This window comes from Stylophora pistillata, chromosome 1 (assembly GCF_964205215.1).
Source record: "Stylophora pistillata chromosome 1, jaStyPist1.2, whole genome shotgun sequence".
Classification (NCBI taxonomy): domain Eukaryota; kingdom Metazoa; phylum Cnidaria; class Anthozoa; order Scleractinia; family Pocilloporidae; genus Stylophora; species Stylophora pistillata.
This window is the reverse complement of record NC_142519.1, coordinates 8,107,501-8,130,498: the sequence shown is the minus strand read 5'-3', so window position 1 is coordinate 8,130,498 and position 22,998 is coordinate 8,107,501. Positions and strand designations below refer to the sequence as shown.

At 38.3% G+C, this 22,998-nt stretch overlaps 3 protein-coding genes across 9 annotated transcripts in view; 2 read left to right on the top strand and 1 right to left on the bottom strand.

Annotated features, from left to right (window-relative positions):
- Positions 1 to 11,200: 11,200 nt before the first annotated feature.
- LOC111342340 (angiopoietin-related protein 7) lies at positions 11,201 to 13,564 on the bottom strand. Of its 3 annotated transcripts, XM_088756732.1 has the most exons (4): positions 13,183 to 13,564; positions 12,844 to 13,064; positions 12,179 to 12,583; positions 11,201 to 11,691 (listed from the first exon to the last, which is right to left on the bottom strand). In XM_088756732.1, exons 2-4 carry the CDS (start codon positions 13,031 to 13,033, stop codon positions 11,420 to 11,422), a joined length of 867 nt encoding a protein of 288 aa, XP_088612858.1. In that variant the 5' UTR covers positions 13,034 to 13,064; positions 13,183 to 13,564; the 3' UTR covers positions 11,201 to 11,419. The 3 variants fall into 3 exon arrangements, with proteins under 3 accessions (XP_088612858.1, XP_088612847.1, XP_088612854.1); XM_088756721.1 differs by having other exon boundaries at positions 12,844 to 13,564; XM_088756728.1 differs by having other exon boundaries at positions 12,179 to 12,565; positions 12,844 to 13,395.
- Positions 13,565 to 14,695: 1,131 nt separating this feature from the next.
- LOC148741091 (fibroleukin-like) overlaps positions 14,696 to 22,998 on the top strand; it is a 371,193-nt gene continuing 362,890 nt past the window's right edge. The window contains exons 1-3 of one of the 4 annotated variants that reach the window (XM_088756787.1): positions 14,696 to 15,216; positions 16,905 to 16,968; positions 17,452 to 17,496. In XM_088756787.1, the coding sequence (XP_088612913.1) occupies positions 16,905 to 16,968; positions 17,452 to 17,496 (109 nt within the window). In that variant the 5' untranslated portion in view covers positions 14,696 to 15,216. Of the gene's footprint in view, positions 15,217 to 15,330; positions 16,420 to 16,904; positions 16,969 to 17,036; positions 17,497 to 22,998 lie in introns of those variants that run through there. The other 3 variants (XM_088756785.1, XM_088756777.1, XM_088756769.1) reach the window with 3 other exon arrangements.
- Positions 19,107 to 21,427, top strand: LOC148741106 (angiopoietin-related protein 7-like). 2 transcript variants are annotated; one of them, XM_088756915.1, is made up of 3 exons: positions 19,107 to 19,506; positions 20,238 to 20,312; positions 21,241 to 21,427. In XM_088756915.1, exons 1-3 carry the CDS (start codon positions 19,272 to 19,274, stop codon positions 21,264 to 21,266), a joined length of 336 nt encoding a protein of 111 aa, XP_088613041.1. In that variant the 5' UTR covers positions 19,107 to 19,271; the 3' UTR covers positions 21,267 to 21,427. The 2 variants fall into 2 exon arrangements, with proteins under 2 accessions (XP_088613041.1, XP_088613031.1); XM_088756905.1 differs by having other exon boundaries at positions 19,116 to 19,506; positions 20,238 to 21,427.

Sequence of the window (22,998 nt, the reverse complement as noted above, 5' to 3'; positions counted from 1 at the left end):
TCCTTTGTGAATGTGACTTATTTAGACAACGAGGCTTACGGGCATCATGAGTAAGGAAAGGGAAAGGAAATAACTGTGAATGACATCGGGGAACTGCGACATTTGAAGCTTGATATGAACATGAGTGACTCACTCAGCTACGCTTGTGTGCTCTTTTTAATAATACCAGATTTGACGTCATCTGTAGTCTATTATTGAAGAGACGCACCGCAACATAAATTCTATTTGTTGATTAAATTACACTCTTTTGTTGTCGCCTTATCATATTTAAAAGTTTCAGAATAGCACATTTTCGTAGAATTTCTCACTTGCTGAGAATTCCCGCAGACGCTGGCTCAGTAATCTTGGACTGTATAAAGCAAAGAAAAACAACAACAACAACAACAACAACAACAAAACAAAAAAACAAAACAAAAAAAAAACAAAAAAGAGAGAGACTCTTTTGTAGTGAGGTCTATTCTACGCTGAGCCAAGCGGTGAAAGTGTCGTTTCTTCTGCAACCTAGTATGTTTACGTTTACTAAAACCACGGAAAGACAAAAACGAGACTAAAGTAAAAACCAAAGCCGAGTTTAAGGACACTTTAAGTGCTTGTATCAAATTCAGTCCATAATGAGTCAGATATGAAAATATCACGAAATTTGTGATTCATTTTGTCGTGGATATCCTTAAGTGAGGATTTCATCGCCTGCTGTATTATTCCGATTAAAAAAAAAATTCCGTCACGTTTCTTTTCCCTAAAAAGTCGGAAGGTAACTTTCCTTCGCACGCAAAGTTCCTTTAATATATGTTCACTTGAGATGTCTTGGTTCGTTTTCTTTTGTTTTTATTTCCTTTCGTGGGAAATATGTGAAGGATGTAATAAGGTTATATCTCTTTCGGACGTAAAGGTTATGTGAAGGTTTAAAACGTTTTCTCTCTTTTCCTCCCCCTAAATATCGGCCGGTTGGTTTCCTTCGCATGCAAACATCCTGTAACATTTGTTTGCTTGTTTGTTTTGTTTCGTTATGGTTCTTTTTGTTATTGATTTCATCTTTTTACTCATTTCCGATCAACAGACATCTGTGAAGGATGTAAAAAAACACATATCGAATGAAAGAAGTTAGCGAAAGTTTAATTTGTCTCTTTTCTTTAAGTATCCACTTCCGCTTTACTTCTACGTCTCTTTGCAGTTGGAAGGTCACCCATATCTGTGCACTCAATGCCCCTTCAATAATGTGATTTTTCATCACCAGATATCCGAGAGAGATTTAACTTTCTTATGAACGTTAACCATGACATTATATCCCATTTTACCTTCAAGTTTGACTGTCCCGTAATTTTCGGCACGTAAGTTACGCTAAAATTTTTCAAATGCTAATCGAATCGTTCTCTACATTAATATTCCGGTATAATTAAGGTGTTCTTATCCCTGGAGAGAACAAGTATATCGTAACTGGAGTAACAGATCGAACACTTGCATGCACTTTAGAGTGTAAGTGGTGATACAGGTACTATAAACAACTGAGTGGGAACGCATAACGTCTAATCAGTAGCGTCTACGGGGGAATTAAAGGTTGAGGGGATGTCACTCTTGGCGGGGGAGGGAGGGGGGGGGGGGGGGCTGGCTAGACCGCTGCTGATAGAATCGACGAGAATCTATTTTCTTTAGCTTAGAGCTTTCATTCGCGACTTACAATTCCCGTTAAAGACATTATTTCCGGCATTAGTTTTTTAAGATTCCTTGCAGGAGGATAGCGGTGCAAAGAAAATTTTGCCGTAAGGTCAACGGTCTTTGCCCAAGCCCTGTCTCTAATCTATGTTTTCGCCAACCCAGTGCTGTTTCCCTGGTCTTAAATCCTAATTCCTAACATCAGGCAATAATGATAACTGCGATGTTTTCGAAATAGGTAGTTAAATCCTTGCGCTAGTTTTAGCAATGACGATTTGATCGCTGACATCTGTTTCCGTCTAGTGGACACCAACCTCCGAATACACTGATGGTCAGAAAATTTTGTATTAGTTCCAAGTCTCTCAGTTGCTGGCGGTTACGAGTGTCCTTTGAAGGATTGAGGAAAAGCCTTAGAGGCAGGGAACAGAGAAATTGAAGAGATATTTTATCTCTGAAAAAGTAATCTCATTTGCTGAAGTTTCGGCAATGACACTTTTCTATCTCCGCTCTTCTATGCGGCTAACGTTAGTAAACTTATTTTCCGCGTTAGGATTTCAAGTGATTTGAGACTAATCGCGTCTCTTCATGCTATAGGCTAGTAATTATTTAGTCTGTTCGTTTTATGTTCTCTTAATGAAGATGGAAATCTCTCCGTAATTTAGCCCTTTGCAATGTTTATCCATATTCCCCATGCTATTCTCTCTAGAATTTCTATAGTGTTAACATTGGGGACTTTTGTTTGTCCATGGAGGGTTTTTCTTGAGAGCGATCGTTTCCTTCATTCTCATGGCCTTGAATTTTTATTATGATGATTATTTTTTTAAAACAATAAAATTTAGAAATTCGCGTGCCCTCATTAGTCGAGAACTAAGGTCAATACGGTTACCGAAGATAATACTAAATTACGTAACATATAACGCAAATCAAATCAAAGCAAAGCAAAATAAAGCATAGCAAGGCAAGGCAAGGTAAGGCAAGGCAAAGCAAGGTAAAGCGAAGGAAGACAAAGCAACTGTTAGTAAGATAAAACTGGACAAGATTAAGGGCCACTTGACGATGTCCGGTTGTGCATATATATGTACAATATATATGTTCATGCCAAATCTCCTCTTTCTTTCCCAAATAGTATGTGTCACAGTGTTCATAATTTTATTTGTTGACTTAGCCGGATCTTAATTTGCTTATAAAGCTACTCAAATAATACTTGTTCAAGACTAATTTTATCTGTCATATCCTTTTTTTGCCAAACAGGTGAGTTACCATACCTGAACATGACATCACAATTTGTTCGATTAAATCGACTTACCAGGGAATAACAGATGCCTTGCCCGGACGAATGTTCGGAAGAACTGTAAGCTTCAAAAGAATTGAAAAGTGCCTGCTCCGACTATTTATATGTAGAAGGTTTAAAAATATTTCTATTCCGCGATTAACAAACAACAACGTATTTTTCATTGTTCGAAACAAGTCTTGCAATATATTGTACCCCCCTTTCTTTTTTAAAGGGAACATCGAGGTAACGACCGACACTGAAATCAACGATATGCATTAAGTCAATCGTAGTGATTTGAAAATTTGTGGCATGTCAAGGTCGATGCTACATTTAACAAATCAATTTTATTTTTTGTTATCTTTTTACAAGCGTCTCAACTTCATTCCTTTGTGCCCATTTTCCATGCTAATACAGCCAGTTAAGATGCTGAAAATATCCGTTGCAAATATTTTTACCAGTGCTCTTTTGGAGTTCAGATATGAGCTCACGAGCTCTTGTTAGAAAGAAAACTGGATGATGAGACCAACCTTTTCTCATAGCACAGCAGCTGAATAATTTTCTGCGAGAAGTCAAGGTAATTAATAGTCTCCCTCGCAGCCGTTTTTTTTTTAGATGACACGCAACGCACCCCCAAAAGAACGGCTGCTGACAACCGAACTACATTCCTTTCTCCGAATTGGCCAATCACAGCTCGGGTTCCACTTTCAGGAACCTTTTCGCGCCAGACTCACCTTTTGAGACTCGTCCAATCAAATATCGTTTTCTACCGCGATCCTCGTGTGGAAAACACAAGACAAATGGCGGTGCTTGAAGGAGCTTTTCGCAAAGCGTGGTCAAAGTTCAAAATTTTCGAACTTAAAGCTCACCAGAAGCTTGCAATTAAAAACTTTTTGGTCGAGAAAGAAGATCTTTTTGTTAAGTTGCCTACAGGATCCGGGAAATCGTTAATATATCAAGCACTCCCACTCGTGTTTGACCATGTTACCGATGAAAGTGGTCATATTATTGTTATTGTTGTTGCGTTGTGCCAACGTGCGGAAACACTCGATAATTCTGGCCGATTTCCTGTACCGGTGATAAGAAGCCACGAACATAACTAATCGGGTTCGCTCCAGCTAGCAGCGGACTGGCAAATGAAGAAGTACAAGTAGTGTAGGAGACGTTTGCCGACCTAAATTGCAGTGTTCTCGAAGCTTCGCCGGGTTTGTTGACGGCAAGCACGCGCTTTTTTCCTCCTGATATCCATCTGTAGGTCGAAGCAAGCGTTTAGACCTTGGCCTAGATTGAAAGGCGTCTCGTATTTCCTTTTGATTATTGATGTAATTTACTGTTTCTTATATATTCTGACTTTTATAATCTGTAGTAACCTCTTGAAATAGTGCGAATAAAGAGTTTCAGTTCAGTTTTTTAGCTTCTTCTACTTTCTCAGTTGCTCGCTGAAACTTTAACAACCGCTCAAACAATCTAGCGTTCGTGTAGTTGGCGTAGCAGTTGACGTCTATGTTAAGCGTAGATTCTATAATTTCAACGAAATTGTGAGAAGTTTTCCCAAAAATATATACTCTATCTTTACCAGGGCAAAACGATGAACATGTGAAACATTTCGAGCTCTCATCGACAAATTTCTTCAGTGTTTCTCCATATCGGCCCCATATCGCCTTATTATAATATTTGTAAACGAGGGAGGGGTAGGTACACCCTGACCAATAATCACCTACGCCCAGTTGCAGATCTGGTGACAATCCATCACCACCTAGAGCACAACGGGAGATGAACAACATAAACAAACTGCGATTGGAGCGGCAAAAGCCTGCCTCCTCCTCAGACTTTCCCAAGGCTGGGTGGGAATTGGGAAACTTAGATCAAGCGAGACAAGCGCAAAGCGCGAGAGAGGGATACTTTAATTTAGCTTTAAAGGAGTAGAGCGCGAGCGGGGAGTGATGGGAAGGTAAAGGTTCTCCTTAATTATTAACTAAATATCCCCAAGTGATAGCGAGAGACTGGGGACAGAGCGGAAGGCAGAACCACGCGGAAAATCAGTCGATATTCAGGATATTCTGTTCCTTCCTTTTACCTCTACTTGTTGGTCTATTGGGCAGTTTTTTTTTTTTTTTTTTTTTTTTTTTTTTTTTTTTTTTTAACAGAAAGTAAGGATGGCTCAAGTCGGTTACCATCCCGATTCCTTCGTCCAGCAGCCGGACCCAGCTTACTTGTGTCCTATTTGGTGAGTAAACTGAATAAACCCAACTCGAATTGCAACATGAGAGTAGTGGTTTTATCTGTTTTATTAATTCTCTCCGGCTAAAATATGATATTAAAAAAAAAGGGAATCCACCAGCAGTCGGAATACTACTTTTGTTTGGATCTATCAACAAAGTTGAAATGGTAAATTGGCCACCGTATCGATTACAAAAGCTGACGTTTCGAGCGTTAGCCCTTCGTCGGAGCGAATCAAGGAATTGTGGGTTGTGTGTGTTTTTAAAGGCAGAAAATGGAGCTACGTTATTGGTGGGAACATGGCAACGAAAAAAAAAAACACGAAGAAATTAGTGGAATGAAAAGCGTTCGTTGATCCCTGTTGGATTTAGTTTGCCGGTTTAAAAGATGAGCTTTTTTTCAAGAGATGTTGCTGGACAAAGGTAATATATATCTTAATTTCGTTCTGTTTATCGTGCCTTCGTAAGATTTTGATGTATTTCTTCGAGACAAGCCGATTCACAAAAACGGTTCCATTTTCTCATCAGTTTCTTTTTCATGTATTACTTTCTAGTTTTACGCTTCTTTCTGTAACTTGCTGAGGATATTAAAGAGAAGTTGTAATTCTGCTAACAGTGTCTTAGTGAATATTGTCGGTATCGAATTAGATCTACTTATCGTGCGAAAGGTCGCCGATAACAACGATACCGTCAAAACCTAGTTTTATATAAGGTTAACGGATAAAGTGCAACACTGAAAATGATTTATTTCACCCAACACCGTTAGCTTGAAATTGTAAACATCGTACTCAGTAAGGTTTTAGAACACCGCAACATCGCAATGCGAGTTGTCACCGCAAATTGCATTTAAAGAAAGGGAGTTAAACACTGCAATACTGCAATACCGCAACAGCGCAAAACGCCATGTCCCTCTCCTAAATTGGAAAGAAAATAAATTAATTTAATGAAAGAAAATGCTATTCCGAGGAATACCAAACACGCCACAAAGTTTGGAATGACACTCTTCAAAGGTAAGGTGTGAAAATTGGCATATGGTATTCCATGGACTGGACTGGACTGGACTGGACTGGACTAGTAAAACGCTGACTAGTAAAGCGCGGACTAGTAAAACGCTGACTAGTAAAACGCGGACTAGTAAAACGCTGACTAGTAAAACGCGGACTAGTAAAACGCGGACTAGTAAAACGCTGACTAGTAAAACGCGGACTAGTAAAACGCTGACTAGTAAAACGCGGACTAGTAAAACGAGGACTAGTAAAACGCGGACTAGTAAAACGACAACAACAAAAAAAACAATTTCATACGAAGGCGATCATAAGACTTAATGGCAAGCCAATTTAGTAAGTGACAATACCCGTTTGACTTTTAAGCTGCAAATGGGTTTGACATGCGCCAGATACAAACGAATTTATAAGTTTAGGCTAAGAAAGAATTTTATTCAGCACCAGTTCAAAATTCTAAAATACACTTTCGTCGTAAATTTCACGGCAGAAACTCAGGAATTCGATGAATAAAAGTCGCATTAAATCTCCTTGTGTCTAGGTAGAAAGAGTCTCATTGACTTCAGCTTTTCGGTGGAAGAATAACCGATTTACACACGCCGTAACAGAAAACAAACAAGCAGACTGACGACTCCAAAACACAATTTGCATTCACTTACAATTTGACTTTCCGTGACATTTTAAAACGGAACAGAGGTAAATCTTCGAAGATTAATCGTCGTTGGAAATGAAAAATACTTTTCGTAAGATCTCTGTTTTTCTCTTTACGAGAAAATCGTCGCATGATCAATTAACTCGTGTGTGTTTGTCACACAAGTACTGCTGTGTCTTCAAAAACGTATGCTTCAATTGACAGGTGTCACATCGTGACAGTTACTTTTCCAAAAAATGTTTGAAAATTTGTTCGGAAGCCTTTTAACTACCTTTACAAATAAAAATCTTTCGTTGAAAGTTTTCTCTTTAATTTGAAGAACCCGAATGATTTTAGGGCTACAATTACGAGTTTATTTACGGGAAAATCCTCCATGAACTGAACAATTTTATAGCGAGTGAGTTATAAAGAAAACAAACGTTATTCAAATTAAAGAGAAAGCTTTCGCCGAAATATTTTTATTTGTCAATGTAAAGATAGTTAAAAGGCTTCCGAACAAATTTTCAAACATTTTTTTGAAAAGTAACTGTCAGGATGTGACACCTGTCAATTGAAGTATACGCTTTTGAAGAAACAGCAGTACTTGTGTGACAAACACACACATGTTAACTGATCATGCGACGATTTTCTCGTAAAGGGAAAAACAGAGATCTTACGAAAAGTATTTTTTATTTCCAACGACGATTAATCTTCGAAGATTTACCTCTGTTCCGTTTTAAAATGTCACGGAAAGTGAAATTGTAAGTGAATGAAAATATGTGTTTCCCGCTCTTTTTGGTTTTTATCTTTTTTCACACGCACGCACAAATGACAACTTTGTCCGCAACGGACGCGGGTCCTTTCGTTTCAAAAGAATTTGGCAGAATCGGTCAGCCCCACCCAGGAACACCGGCGTCTTGGATGATTGTTAGATTTTTGAAACTTTTAGGAAACCGCAAAAATTGGGTCGCATTAGAAAATGCTTGTGTTGACAGAGTTTAATCCCTAGAGTAAACAATTCGGTCGTAATGCGACCCGAGCCTTAAAGAATCCAGGATGCTACACCAATTTTTGAACAATTCAGAAATATACGAACAGTTCAGAAGTTCCCATTACGGACCGACCTATGCTGGTGAATAACACTTTTCTCTTTTTCTAACGCATAAAAACAATGATTGTTAAAAGAACCCGAATGATTTAGAGCTACAATTACGAGTTTAATTACGGGAAAATCCTCCTTGAACTTCACAACTTGATGGCGAGTGAGTTATAAAGAAAACAAGCGTTATTCAAGTTAAAGAGGATGTTTTCGCCGAAACATTTTTTTCATAAGCAACTGTGACGATGTGACACCTGTCAATTGAAGAAGAAAGAAACATACGCTTTTGAAGAAACAGCAGTACTGGTATGACAAACACACACGAGTTAAATTATCATGCGACGATTTTCTCCTAAAAAGAAAAACAGCTAGAGATCTTACGGAAAGTATTTTTTATTTCCAACGACGATTAATCTTCGAAGATTTACCTCTGTTCCGTTTTAAAATTTCACGGAAAGTCAAATTGTAAGTGAATGCAAATATGTGTTTTGGCCGGGAGTTGTCAGTCTGCTTGTTTGTTTTCTGTAATGGCGTGTGTAAATCGGTGTTTCTTCCACCGAAAAGCTGAAGTCAATGAGACTCTTTCTACCTAGTCACAAGGAGATTTAATGCGACTGTTATTCATCGAATTTCTGCGTTTCTGCCGTGAAATTTACGACGAAAGTGTATTTTAGAATTTTGAACTGGTGCTGAATAAAATTCTTTCTTAGCCTAAACTTATAAATTCGTTTGTATCTGGCGCATGTCAAACCAATTTGCAGCTTAAAAGTCAAACAGGTATTGTCACTTACTAAATTGGCTTGCCATTAAGTCTAATGATCGCCTTCGTATGAAATTGTTTTTTTTGTTGTTGTCGTTTTACTAGTCCGCGTTTTACTAGTCCGCGTTTTACTAGTCCGCGTTTTACTAGTCCGCGTTTTACTAGTCAGCGTTTTACTAGTCCGCGTTTTACTAGTCCTCGTTTTACTAGTCCGCGTTTTACTAGTCCGCGTTTTACTAGTCAGCGTTTTACTAGTCCGCGCTTTACTAGTCAGCGTTTTACTAGTCCAGTCCAGTCCAGTCCAGTCCACGGATTGCCATATGCCGTGAAAATTGTGCTAAACGTTAAAGAAACCATTTAAATTCCCGTGAAAATTTTGATTATTTCGGCATGCAGGAATAAATCAAAACAACTACATTCAATTTTCGCAAAATTTTATTTACTTAACAGAATGGTTTTAACAACAAACCGAATTTACCACTGACTTTGAGGCAATGGAGGTCAACGAGATGAAGAAATGTTTGTCAAAATTTTACGTCTCAGTCTGGAGGAAAGACGGGACTTTTTACAAGAGAAATAGTCTGTTGTCCGGGCTCATCCTCGGTATAAAAACCCGCGAAGCCCACAAGTGACGTAAAATAAAGACAACAACACAATACCTCATGAAACAAAGAAAACCTCGTCAGTATTTACACCGAGGATGACCCGTTGTCCGTGCGAGCGGCTCTCACTAATAAGGCCCTGTTTACAAGCAGGTAGGGTAACCCTAGTGCTAGGCTTACCCTGGCAGGAGGGTTACCCTAACGCTCCCACATTTCTTCTTTTTTTCATCGACGTGTTTACAAGGCAGCTAGGGTTACCCTAGCACTAGGGTTACCCTAGCGCTAGGGTAACCCTAGCTGCCTTGTAAACGCTCTGGTGGGGATAACTCGCCTACCCGGGACAACTTTTTACTTGTTTCCAGACCCTTTGAACATTGATAACAATGCGTGTGGTTACCAAGCATAGGTAAGTTGTCTCGAGTGGTAGGGTAACCCTACCTGCGAAATTTTGCCTGTAAACACGGGCTATCTTTGACCAGCCTGCTGGGGTAACCTTAGCACAAGGGCTACCCTCCTTGCTTGTAAACAGGGCCTATGAGTTGTTCACTGACGCGTGACAATGGCAAATAAAATTTAACATTCCTTTGCTCATTTCTATAATCACCTTAGTAATTATACTAAAACAGTTAATCGCCTCAGGCTCGAAAACTGTTTGAAAAAATACGTAATTTATCCTTTGATGTTGACGCTAGCAGTCATGTGATTTATCCGGTTCCATAGTTTTCGAGTCCGATGCTTAAAAACGAAAGGCCATTGACCGACATTTAATGTAATGGCATCGTATGGCTTATGATAGTTGAGGCTGTCTCTGTGTTTCTCTCTAAAAATAAATTTCCCGTGTTTGATTGTCACATCTTGATGACCATTCCTGAAACTGTTTTCCTTAACGTTTTCAACTATTGAGATATGTTTTTGGAATTCTTTAGTTATTTATATATGTCCGATTGTCTCTTTTTATTCCGCACACGAGTGATCAGATTGAAAAACCCTCTGGGCCGCATGTCATGTTTTTACCTTAAAGTTTCTCTCCTCGAACGGCATCAGGGCTTGATTCTCCAAAAATAACTTCTGTCGGTCATCGTTGACTTTGTTATGGTTTCCTCTACCGCCCTTTCTTTAAGCCTTCACCAAAGTGCTTTTTAAGAGAAAAACATGAAACCGACAGAATAATAACAGAGATTGATGTGTGTCTGCTTCTGATCTGACCCTCTTTTCCCTCCATGCAGCATTAAAATCGTCGTCTGAAGAACCAAACCAATTATATTTTTAAAGAATCTCAATTTCTATAAAGCCAATCCAAATAATATTATATAAAGCTTCAGGGCCCATGCTCCCTCCTAAGGACGAGTGATCTAGAAGCTAGTCGGGCAAAAAGGAGGCGAAAATGATAAACAACGAGTTCAGCCATAGATGACAATTAAACTATTTTAATCGCAGGAAATACTTTTTTGGAAAAAAATTAATTTCCCCTATCCCTTTTTGAGCAAGAACGTTCATTAAGTGTTGGGCAGAACGCAGAATTGTTAAATGAAATCTGTTACGAACTTTCTAATGCAACTAAATCGTGCATACGAAATCTTCTCGAACACGAACCTTTAAAATCAAATATCACTGAAAACTGATTTTTGCTTTACGTCTCCTTGAAAAGGGCATTTGTTAAGGGTATCTGAAATGCTCATGATATTCAAGCCATTTTTTTTTTCCGGCGCTCTTCGAAGTCAGGTTTTTGAAAACGTGCGATTACAAAGAATCTATGCAGCACAAAGCTATTATTATTATTATTATTTTTTTTTTTATGAATAGATACATTACGGGCAAACCCGTGTACGTGAGCTGTCTGCATGCGATCTCCCCCCCCCCCTCTCCATTGCAGACGGAAGAACACTGGTAGACTTCACGTAAGTTGTCACTGCAATCCTGTCTCACTCACAACCCCCCATCTCCCCTTTGAGAAATCTTGAGTGTACGTTTCCTGATGAAAATCTCTTTTTATTTATTTATTTTCTCTTTTGTGGCAGTTATATAGTTACATATTCAGTGCGACTGATGTAGAAAGCAAATCCTAGCTCAGCCGATTCTATTACAATCCTCTTCCCGAAGCCACGTATCATTCTATTAGGACTTGTTTTTTTGTAAATGGGAGTTCAAATCAGGTAATATTTTACTGAATTGTTGGTAAGAGAACACTTATTTAAAGTCCACTGGTCTGATTTTCATTTCAGTGTTTTCAGGAGCACTTGCCTCAGGAGTACTTCCTAAATGATCCCAGTGGATGTTGCCGAGAGGAGTTCCACTGCTTGGGTAAAGACCGTTGAGGTTTGACGAGACCACACAATTTTTACTGTACCACCATCCTCCTCCACGTTCCTTGTTGCACTCGCCGTAAGCAGGGTCTCTATCCCAAGTGGCAAAAGAGAAGTTCTTATGGGAACCAAACGAATCATTCTTGACAGTCCCATCTATCGAAAAACCGAAAAAAAAAAAAAACAAACAAATAAATAACAGAATCAACTTTATAAACTGGACATATTTGATGAAGCTTTAAGTTCTATGTTTGTCGTTAGTAAGTATGATGAAAATACTGGGAGATATTTTGCATGTTAAAGAAAAGGAAGTTTTCTCAAGAAAACTAAAGACTTGAAGAGAAAAACGAGTTCCACTTACTTTTTTAACTTCACTAATCAAATTATAGATCATATGCTTCGGCATCGAGTAGCAAATGGATTACAATGAGACTAGTAATTTGTTTAATTCATCAGTTCGACAAAAGCATGTACATACTTGCCACTAAACTGTTATTTAGTGACGTTGATTGTGATATATTAATTTAGCCACATGAGAAAGAAACGTTTAAAATGCCATGATAAATGTGGACGATGGTGAAATAATGACAATAATTGATGAGGAAGCAGATGAGGATAGGCTAAACGAAGCAAATCGACTTACCCCAACGATTGCTGAGTTTCAGCCGGTAGGTAGTGCTCTCGTTTCCAATTCCAAACCAACCATACTCAGCGTAAAGTGGCTCTTCATTAGTTACTCCCAGTTCTATGCGAAGTCTATTTGCCGTTTCATTTCCTGTCAAGCGGTGGATCTTTTCCAGTCCGAGCCAAAATTCCTGAGAGAAGAAATTTCCGAAGCCATGTTTGTACTCTTCCCAGGTACGATTAAAGTCCATGGATCCTTTAAGTCTCTTCTGAAACACTATCCATCCTCCACCAGCAGTGGTCTGGTCGCAAAATACGTCAAAGGCGCCTAAACCATCACGAGGCTCGATTGTATAGACATTGCTGATTCGTCCACCCGACTTGTACACGTCAGCACAGTCCTTAGCTAACGAAAGAGAAATATCTAAATTCTGTCAACTGAGTTGTACAAACGGAACAATTTGCCACACTTTTATACCCTATCTTGGATAGATAACATTTCAAATTTCTATTCGGTCGCCCTTGAAATCTGGGCATTCCAATGAACCAGCACCTCAATCAACAAACCTCACATTGGGTATCGAAAGATATCAAATATTGGGATAATCTATTAGGCGTAGGCAATTTCTCTTCGTCTCCATAAATGTTTAGATCAGAAGGCCTATGAAATTTCAATTTATTTACCTTTTATTGATGTTCCGTTTTCCTTGAGAATTTCCATTTCACTTCGAATTTTAGGAAGTTGAAGCAGTCTATCGTTACTGGAGCCTCCAGGTTCGTTGTGGCACTCTAACGGGGCTGCACGCGTTAGAAGGCTTGTCGTTAAGAACAGAGAAAAGAGCAGCATGATGGAGATTAAGGAAGCAAAAGTCATTCTGTGGTCTAAGGCTTGATCCAACTTAAAGCTGCAACCAGTTGACATGAAATAGAGATTATACCGAGGTGAAAAAAAAAACTAGAACGCGCAAATAGAAGCCAGGTAGTCATTGAATGAGTTAATCTAACAAGGAAACTATTTCATACAGAGGATGGATTGTTCTTTCAGATGTACAGAAGAAACCTTTAGTACAATCAGGAATCAAACACCAGCGTTGCTAGCAGGTAACTAGTTTACGAGCGTAGTACATTCAAACTTATTGGCTGTAGCGCCTAAGGCACTGACGTGTAATAATGAAAAAGTATATTATATGCAGTTGTACCGGATCATTGAAAGTTTAAGGTAGTATTGTTTAATGACACATAGCAGGTTTATATCCTCACATTTTTTTTCTTTTTTTAATGCTGATTAATGAGACATAACTATTTTAACACCGGAAATTCAGTTTAGTCGTTATTGGTCATGCAATGGAATCTCAATTATCCGGACCTCAATTATCCGGATTTCTCGATTATCCGGACTTTTTCTCTGGTCCCAATGTTTCCATTAGTCATGATAAAGATCCGTAGCCTTATTTGTTTAAAACTACAGCGTTGAAAAGTGAAGTAAAGGCGATGTTCTCGTTTAAGACAAAAAAGACTTTACACAACATTTAAGGCCAATGTAAAAACATTTTTCATTAATTTTTGACTGTTAATACACACGTGTAGAGGTATTCACGTAGGAAAGTGAAGATGTAGACCATATCTTTTTCAAAACGATTTGTGAATGTTTTGTTTCAGGAATAAATATCGCTTTCTTAATTTAATCAGTTTTTGTTCTTTACTAATATTCATAATCTTGACTATCCGAACCCTCGATTATCCGGATTAGTTCGTCTACTCCCAACGAATCCGTATAATCCAGGTTCGACTGTATTTGCTAAATATGACAAAATATTAATTAAAAACGAGAACAACAACGAAAAAACTCTGTGATCGATGTATTCTACAGGCTTCCAAAAGTGAATACCGTGATCTGGAGAGAGAGAGATATTACACATTTTACTTTGCCGAACCTTAGAATCTGGAACGCTAAGCCGTTGAAATTTTGAGGCTTTTTTGAGAGACCTGACAACGCTTTGTGGTGAAAACGTTTGGTTTCTTACTTGTTAAAGGGGCGTTGGGAATGGTAGCATTTCGTTGTTGCGCGATCATACATTGCAGTAATGCGAAGAAAAGTTCTGATGAACAAGAAATAAAAATTATTTACCAGTCATGTTTTCGTGTGTGCAGTGGATCTTTTTGTCCATTTGCTGCCGCAGACCTCTTTCGTTATTTTCAGAACCTATTGAGGCCTATTCTGGTGGAAAAGTCTATCATGTGTAAAAGGAAATTTGAAACACACTTTTTAAATTGCATCCTCTCTTTACTTATCTGAGCATATCTACTCCCCCCTCCCCTCTTTCACACGTGGTCTGATATTTTCAAATTACGATCCTCTCTTTACCCTATTAATATTTGTTCGTCAAACCAGCGGCACTGTACATTCTTACTTCAACAGCTAAGAATTGTGCTGAGCTCTACAAGTCTGGTGAAAGAATCAGCGGTGTTTACAAAATCGACCCTGATAGTTCAGTTTTCTACAGTGTATCGTGGCCAGACAACAGCCTGTGGGGGATGGTCAGTTATTCAGAGGAGACTAGATGAGTTGCTTGGAATTTAACTGCGTTTGGGGTGACTACAAGGGTGTCTTTGGTAATTTCCTTATTGGTAAGTCTTGGCTCGGATCAGAATTGATCCATCGTCTGACGTAAAATGTGACAGAAAACAGGCTCCGAGTAGATCTGGCAGTAGCTTGTGACAAACGTGTCTACGCTGAAAATTTGTGGTTTGGGATCAGAGACAAGAAAGCCACGTACCAGCCGAGCCTCGGAAATATTATAAGTCAATCAGCTTCTGTAAGACAAACATGATTACTGCAGCATTGAATGTCACCAACATTCCCAATGACTTGTATTTACGGCGCACGTCTCCCAAACGACTTTGAGACGGATTTCTATTTCAGGATTCATGGAGATATGAAGTAGTCGAAACGTTTAAGGAGCACGAAGGATGCGTAAGGGGTCACTCAATACAAAGTCGAGGGTAACTCGAGCTTCATAGTCGTCATCGTCATCCTTGTCCTTGTAATCATAGCTGGTAATATCTGTATCATTCTAGTCAATTAGTATTATAAAACATTGTTATTATCATTGTCGTAATTACTATCATTATTATTACCGCTATTATTATTATTATTATCATTATTATTATTATTATTATTATTATTATTATATATATATTTTTTATTGGCCAAAGATCCACTTGGGTGAGTTAACTGGCCACTTGGGTGAGTTAACTGGCATCGCTAAAGACAGTGCCCTAACAACATCTGAAATGAAAATCAAACGTCTGGACTTTCCTTAACTCTTACTTTCGTACATGTACTAGTTCACTTGGCATCTGGGCCATCACTCCACGAATAAAATGTGACCACCGGGTCAACTGTTTAAATCAATAGTGGAGTGTTAACGTGCCTTTTTAAGAATGTTGGTAAAAATGCACCAGATTTTAAATAAAAAAAAAAAAGAAAAACTGTATCGCGGGGTGGGACCGGCGTCTGTATAAACTGCTTGCGCAGAAACTGACGGAATCAGTCAAAAAAGGATTTCTTAAACCACATTTCGTGAATTTTTGCATTGCAGCTTTTGATAAGGAAAAGCGAGCTAATTTTTTTCCGCAGCTTTGGCTGACATGTTTAGTTTTCTCGTAGAATTAGTCAGATATAACCGCTTTAGGACTAATTCCAAGAGCGATTAAGTCAGATTAGGTATCTGCGACTTTATGATTACTCTAAGTCCATGACACGAAGCTTGAAATCTGAACAGCACTGGGCATAGAGTAAAATCTGGATGGCTTGAGCTGTTGAGGAGGTCAGCTGTATGACGGAAATAGAAGGATTTATTTGGGGATACCTGTCAGTAGTTATTGAATACATAAGAATCGAGAGTGTGACAGTAACACGAAAAGCGAAAACAGAAATACAAAGAGAAAAGAAAACTGCAACAATGCAATTCCCTATCAACAAGCTTTACTTTGTTACAGAAGAGACACTGTTCTTTATTGTGGACGTGCTCTGAAACGGCGGAAGTCTGCGTTTTGGCGAGTCAGATATCAAGATCATGATCCTCGATTATCTGTCGTGCAGATCGCTATACCTGAATGAGTTCGATGGAGTTTAATTGATCGGGCGTACAATACAATTTGATCATATTTTGGATAGCTCAACGAGTAACTTCTAACCGAAGTGGAAAATTTCACCTGATGAGATTCTTTTCGCTCTTGCGTGGGTCATCATTTCAGGTTTCATTCTCTTTCGTTTAATTCTTAATGGCGTCCTCGATTATTAATAAGCTTCTTTTCATAAATTTATATGTGGCTAGAGGCCGTAAAGAGAATGAAGGGAGACGAAACTTGTAACTTGGTGGCCCCCAGCTGCGACCTTCTCCTTTTCAAACTAGAATTAACGCCAAAATACTTAACATCTCTCGAATTTGGCGATGGTTGTTAATGCATGAGATTTTGCTCTATCTCTTCGCCGAATTTGACTTTCATCCCTCCAGAAAAGCGATGCTGAAATGATGATTACAACTTTCTCGATACGATCGGTACCAAACTCAGCGACCAAAGGAATTCGAAACATGCAGGCCGTTTTAAATTTCCCAGTTAGTGTAATGACTTCCCTCGGCAACCCACCACGGTTCAAAACAAAACCAATCCAAGATTAGTGATGATCACACCCAAACCATTGCTGTGCCAGAATTAATTTTGTCTCGCCTCTGTCTTAGATGGTTCTTTTTTTCCGGTTTATCCCCGGCATGTACATGTGGCATGTGAAAATTGGAGAGAAACGTGAGTCCATCTGGTGTATTCCATGAGTTTGTTGCTCTCTTAATTCCTCTCTCTCCCACTCCCCTAAGCTTACTGATTATTATTACAAATGTATGATGACGATGAATATCGATACAGATAGATGGTCATCGCATAAGCTGTGTTCATATTTCCCTAGAAATAATTCTAAGCCATATTGCTATGTTGTGGGAGACTGTTTATGGTGATCCTTTTCGTTTGACCTTACATAATACAAGTGCGAGTACGTGATGCGTTTGGGGTCTCAGATTTTCTACTTAATCTGTAACCCCCGACCACATCACGTATTCGTATCTGTAACGTCTGATAAATATCGCGCACGCGCAAGCTTTTTTCCCCTACTTGTAAAACTCTTTGACGAAGCGTGCTCATGTCAGACAAAGGTGCATAGGAGAATGAATAATTATATTTTGCTTCTTGTCTCATTTTTGACCATAATTCAAATTTTGACGTACGCTCAAGCAGCCTCTATATTTGAAGTCAACATTCCCAATGGATCATCTGTTACAGGTAACTAAGATTAATTCAATTATATAGTCAATATGATTCTCGAAGACAGCTCTCTAAAACGGACCTCATCTATTTCGGGCAGTTTCCAATATGCTGAGATGTTTACGTACATTTTTATCACCATTTTAATTATCAGAGGTTATAACCCGTGGCTGCCCAAAGCGGCGTAGAAAGGCATTCTTACGGCCACTCCGATATGCAAATGTATCGCTCACTTAAAAGGAAAGGTTCATCGTCTTTGCTATGCTTTTTTTTTTTTGTTTTTTCTTTTGTTTGTTTGTTCGTTTGTTTGTTTTTTTTTTTTTTTTAGTTAATTTGTTACGGAAACATATACTAACAACACTCATCAGTCGTCACCTAGGGAGTAAAAAAATATTGAATCACTTTTGTTCGTAACAATAGCGGGCGAGGCTTCTAAAGTCATTACTATCCAGGGAAAAGATCCGCAGAATTCAGTGGTGTAGTCTCATATAAACGTTAGCATGTTGAAGAAATTTGTCTTTTGTCTCTAGTTAACTGCTCTTAGCTAAGGTCATTTTAGGATAGAGATTTTCGAGTGTTTTCAACTTGAGCCACCGGCTCGGAAAACTGGGCAATCACTTCCTACACTAGCGACTTTAAATACATTATTATTAAAATGATCGTTACGAAAGAAGACTGATATACACAACTGAAGTCTAACGTTTTGAGAGTTAAAGAAATTTTTGTAATGTACGACGTTCATAAAACCTCTGTTGACTTGATTTGATATTTGATATTCTACATCAGCTAGGCATCAAATCCAATACGCTTGTACATCGTTTGAATGCTCTCGACCACTCAGATTTTTCACAATAAGTCTAATATATAATACAATTATGATGTAACACATTTGTTCTCTAGAACGAGCAGAAAAGTCCGTAAACATAAGTTAAATTTCCAACATCCCCTCATGCATATGTTGGAAATTATGTACAAAGGAAGAAGGGCGACTAAAGCATTATCTTTGAGAGTAAGAGTAACTTTGCATGCTTTAAGACCAATAATTGCAAGTTCAGAAACATTTTGTGTCTGCAGGTTAATTTATCCCCGAGTTGGCCAGAGTTCTTTGATTAATATTTTATGATGAAGTCGACCGTTTAACAAAATAGACGTTCTGATTTCTTCTCTATTTCTCCTCTGGAGAAACTTACATTGCCAGGACGAGTACTTTAAAGTTTCCATATGTCTTTAAAAATTAACGTTAACTGATATAACGTTCAGTAAATTTAAACCTGCCTTTGAGGCTGAAACGATTCAGTAGGGAGACAACTTTTTGTACTTGAAATGAAGGTTTTCAAATTTGAATAAGCATAAAATTCAGATTTTGATAAACTCGTGAAAATGTTAGTGATAAGGAAAAAGTTTCAACACATGACGCTGAAAGGTCACCCATCCAAGGAAGGGCGTTGTCCAAAGACATTGATTTATCAGATGGTTTGCTGCTGAAAAGCTAAGCGAAGAAATAGAGACTTCCGAAACCTAATTTATAAACTTAAAAGGAAGATTTCAAAAAATAGTTATGTGTCCTACTTTTTATTGAATATCAATATTCGACGTTGAGCTGGCACCAACGCATGTTGTTTATTTATTCATTTGTTTGACTATGACAGCTGTGAACGGTGCCGACCTGTGCAAATCTGGCCAGAGAGTCAGCGGTGTTTATACAATCGACCCTCATGGTTTAGGTGTCTTTGATGTATACAGTGACCAGATAACTACTGGTGGGGGTTGGACAGTGTTTCAGAGAAGGCTGGATGGATCCGGATTTTAACCGCACCTGGGCTGACTACAAACACGGCTTCGGTGACCTGATTGGTGAATTTTGGCTAGGACTGGACATGATTCACCGTCTGACACGAAATAAGACAGCAAATACTTTACGAGTGGAACTAGGAGAAACAACTGGCAAAACAGAATTCGCTGAGAATGACTGGTTTGGAATTGGAAACGAGGCAACTGCTTATTGGCTGAACATTGGTAATCTTTCAAGTAGGTCAAAGTTTTTTGCTAATCATCAAGTCACCTTGTTAACCAGCCATAGAAAATTAGAAGAGTTTTATCTGGGTTTTCTTCAAAAAGGTCTCTTGACAACGTTTATCCCCATTATAACTTTCAGAGACCATATTAAGTTTCAGAAAATTTTGAATCTGTGCCGTTTTAACTCGTTTATACGGTAATATCCACGAGTAAACGGAAAAAAAAATTGACTAAGAAATAAACAGACGATGACCTTCAAGTCAAAATATCACCATGATATATGCCAAAACAAGATATGCCTTGGGGACCTAATACCAAACAGCAGATATTTACATATACATGGCGCAATAATTGCTACGACAAATATTTGCATGAGCGCAGTCACAGCCTTTCTAAAATCATAAGAATTATTTATTTTGTTTTGTGTCGTAGTTTTCTGTTCTAGTGATACATGTTCAACTCAATCTCTACTTGTATTTCGCAATCAGAATCGCTAAAATAAAATTCACTCTTTATAAGAGTAGTATAACTGACATATCATGATTAATACCACGAAAGTAAGTTAAGGGTTATTTCAATTTCATCCTTTTCGGCAGCAAATGGCTACCCTACCCGTCTGTAGTTGTCAGCTGTAGAGGAACAATTCTATCTCTTTGAATCAAAGTATCACTTAGGTTTTTTAAATACTTTCTGCACAGTTCATCAACGAGTTTATTAAGAGTGTGAATTCAATTATTTTACAGAATCGAGTGTTGATGATTCATTACGTCGTTACTCTAAAGACTGTTCGTTTGGGACCTGGGATAAAGATCCTGCAGGTAGGTGTTCTTCGAAGAGAGGGGGAGGCTGGTGGTACAGTACTGGGACAGATTGTGCTATTTGGTCAAATCTTAATGGTGTTTATCCACGCAGTGGAAACATGCAACCCTGGGGTATGATCTACTGGTCATATTTAGATTCTACCAGCCCGACCAACAACGTTCCTACATCATCTCGAATGAAAATCAAACCAGCGGAAATCTAAACATGGAGGACACCAGTGAAAATAACAAATTTGTTTTTCATACACAGCGTAAACTTAGAGGGTACATGTAAACGTTTCTGTTGTCGTTGTTGTTATTGTTATTGTTGTTTTTTAGAAAGTTACTTTTTCAAATTTTCTTTCCTTCGGAAATTTTCTTGTTTGTCATTATTATCGTAGATCCATTATCATTATTGGAATCAGTTAATTAGAACTGAGTGCTTAGCTGCTATGAATGCTCTTTTTTAATTGAGGGGGAGAGGGGGTTGGCAGTCTAGATCTCTTAGCTTTTATATAACCATACTCATGGTTACAGTCTTATTTCGCATACTTTTACATGGAGTCAAAGTGTTAGCCGTAACACGGCAATAAGTTTAGTTGTCAAGCATGAAAACTCGCAATTTAACCTTTAGCGTTAAAAAAGTTAGCCTTCATTATGAAAGAGTCAAAATCTTATATTGTTTTGGGTCTTGTGACGTGGCCATGCGTAAAAAAAAAAAAAGAACTTAGTCTTAAACAACTCGACAGCTGCCTAACCTGTAATTACGCTTGTTTCTTAGCTCTAATGTGTTTAATACAATTACGGAATTTGTCTCACGCTCGTGACGAGACGAAAAACACCTTCCTCTATTTCTTTAAGGAGCTCAAAACCTGCCATCTTTCTTATTTTGTTTATTTTATTTTATCTCATTTATTTATTTTCTTTTCTTCTTTTCATCTCACAGTTTTAATCGTGACCATCAGGAATTAGTAAAGAAGACATAGTAAAACTCGAACAATGTTCCGACCACTTTAAAAATAATTTTTTGGAACAGGCACACAGAATAAGTTTAAAAGTAAGTTAGTTTTTCTCTTGCAAATTTTTTTGTTTTTTTGCAATTGGAAAGTAAAAATAGTGTCGTCTCGACCTTGTGTATGCTAAGTATGCATAGAGGACAAGAATACTACACACCAACTGAGCCTCAGAAATATTTAAAGTAAGTCAATCTGGTTCTTTTAACTTATTATCTTTATCAACAATTATCATATGGCGGGAGGCGGCCGTGGGCAATATGAGATCCATACCGGAGCCCATCTTGAGCTCATCTTGCCCTATCTAGATTGCCTGCTATGATCTCGCGTGTTTTGTGTATTTTGTGGATCCCGCGTGTTTTGACGTCTTTTGTGGATCTGAACTAGGGGAGATTGACTCTGTATCCTATCTCGGAGTCACTTTGAAAAAGAACCTGAAGTGGTCCCAGCATGTTTCGTCCATCTCTGGAAGGGCGAACAAAGTTCTTGGTTAGTTAAAAGAAACTTTTGGAACTGCCCACGACCAGTGAAGGTAACTGCTTATACAACTTTGGTTCGCCCAAAATTGGAGTATGGTTGTGAGGCCTGGGATCCCTAGTTTCAAAAAGGATATTTCATCTGTCGAACGTGTGCAAAGAAAAGAAGCACAGTTTTGCTTAACAACTATCAAACTACAGCCAGTGTAACCGAGATGTTAAGCGACCTGGGATGATCCACCCTTGAAACCAGGAGAACAATAGCCAGATTAAATCTAATGTACAAAATATGCCATGGCAACGTCGACATTGACAAAAGTAGTTATTTGTGCCCCTCCAAAATTTGCGAAGCCAGAACTCGTTGTAGTCATGATTTAATTTAAAAGCCACAAATAATGTATATTTTTATTCCTTCTTTCCACGCACCCTCAGGACATGGAACAAACTTCCGAAAGATATCGTTGAAAGCATCCCTTTAGATACTTTTAAAACTAAGATTTCCAAGTATTTTAACGAGGAACTTTAAACTGGTAGATATTATGTTATTTTATACTTTTGTATTTTTAACGTTGGTGTGATGTCTAACGACTTTAGCGACCTATTTTAATGTAGATATAGATGTAGAAATCCATAACAAAAGATTCACACTTCTTTGAGAGGAAGGTAGAGAAAATCATGGCTTGCAAGTTATGAAGTGAACTGTGTTGAGTGCGCTGACGATAAAATGACAGAGCTAAAGGTTAAAACTGCAACAAGACCATTTAATGTCAAGTTCGGGTTTGTGTTCTGTAACAACTGGCGTGCCACGAGGCACTCGATTTTGTGTGACTTGCTGATCACATGACTATAGTCACGCGTGTCACGCCACAAACTGTGCTTTAGTCAGTCAGAAATGATCACTGTCAAACGAGTGATCGAGGACTCAAAAGCATTCATTATCTGTAATATGTGACGGTCATTAGATCAATCTCATGTGCTTCTAAAACAATAAGTTATACGTGCAGCTTAACTGTAAACGGTATTTTCATTAATTCAGCTTCTCTGCAAATGTGTACCGAAATGCAGATCAATTTGATCTGTCAAACTTTTGTAATTAGAAAAAAAAAAAAAAAAAAAAAAAAAAAAAAAAAAAAAAAAAAAAAAAAAAAACTCTCAGGGGCTCGAATACGCTGGTATCACGCAGAAAATCATCAGCCTATATCGCTTTGTCTCAAA

Coding starts and splice junctions, on each gene's coding strand:
- LOC111342340 (XM_088756721.1), bottom strand. CDS start 13,081: ATGTCAACTGGTTGCAGCTTTAAGTTGGATCAAGCCTTAGACCACAGA. Junction 12,584..12,843: donor AAACGGAACATCAATAAAAG/GTAAATAAATTG, acceptor GACAGAATTTAG/ATATTTCTCTTTCGTTAGCT. Junction 11,692..12,178: donor GAAACTCAGCAATCGTTGGG/GTAAGTCGATTT, acceptor GTTTTTCGATAG/ATGGGACTGTCAAGAATGAT.
- LOC148741106 (XM_088756905.1), top strand. CDS start 19,272: ATGGATCCGGATTTTAACCGCACCTGGGCTGACTACAAACACGGCTTC. Junction 19,507..20,237: donor GAACATTGGTAATCTTTCAA/GTAGGTCAAAGT, acceptor ATTATTTTACAG/AATCGAGTGTTGATGATTCA.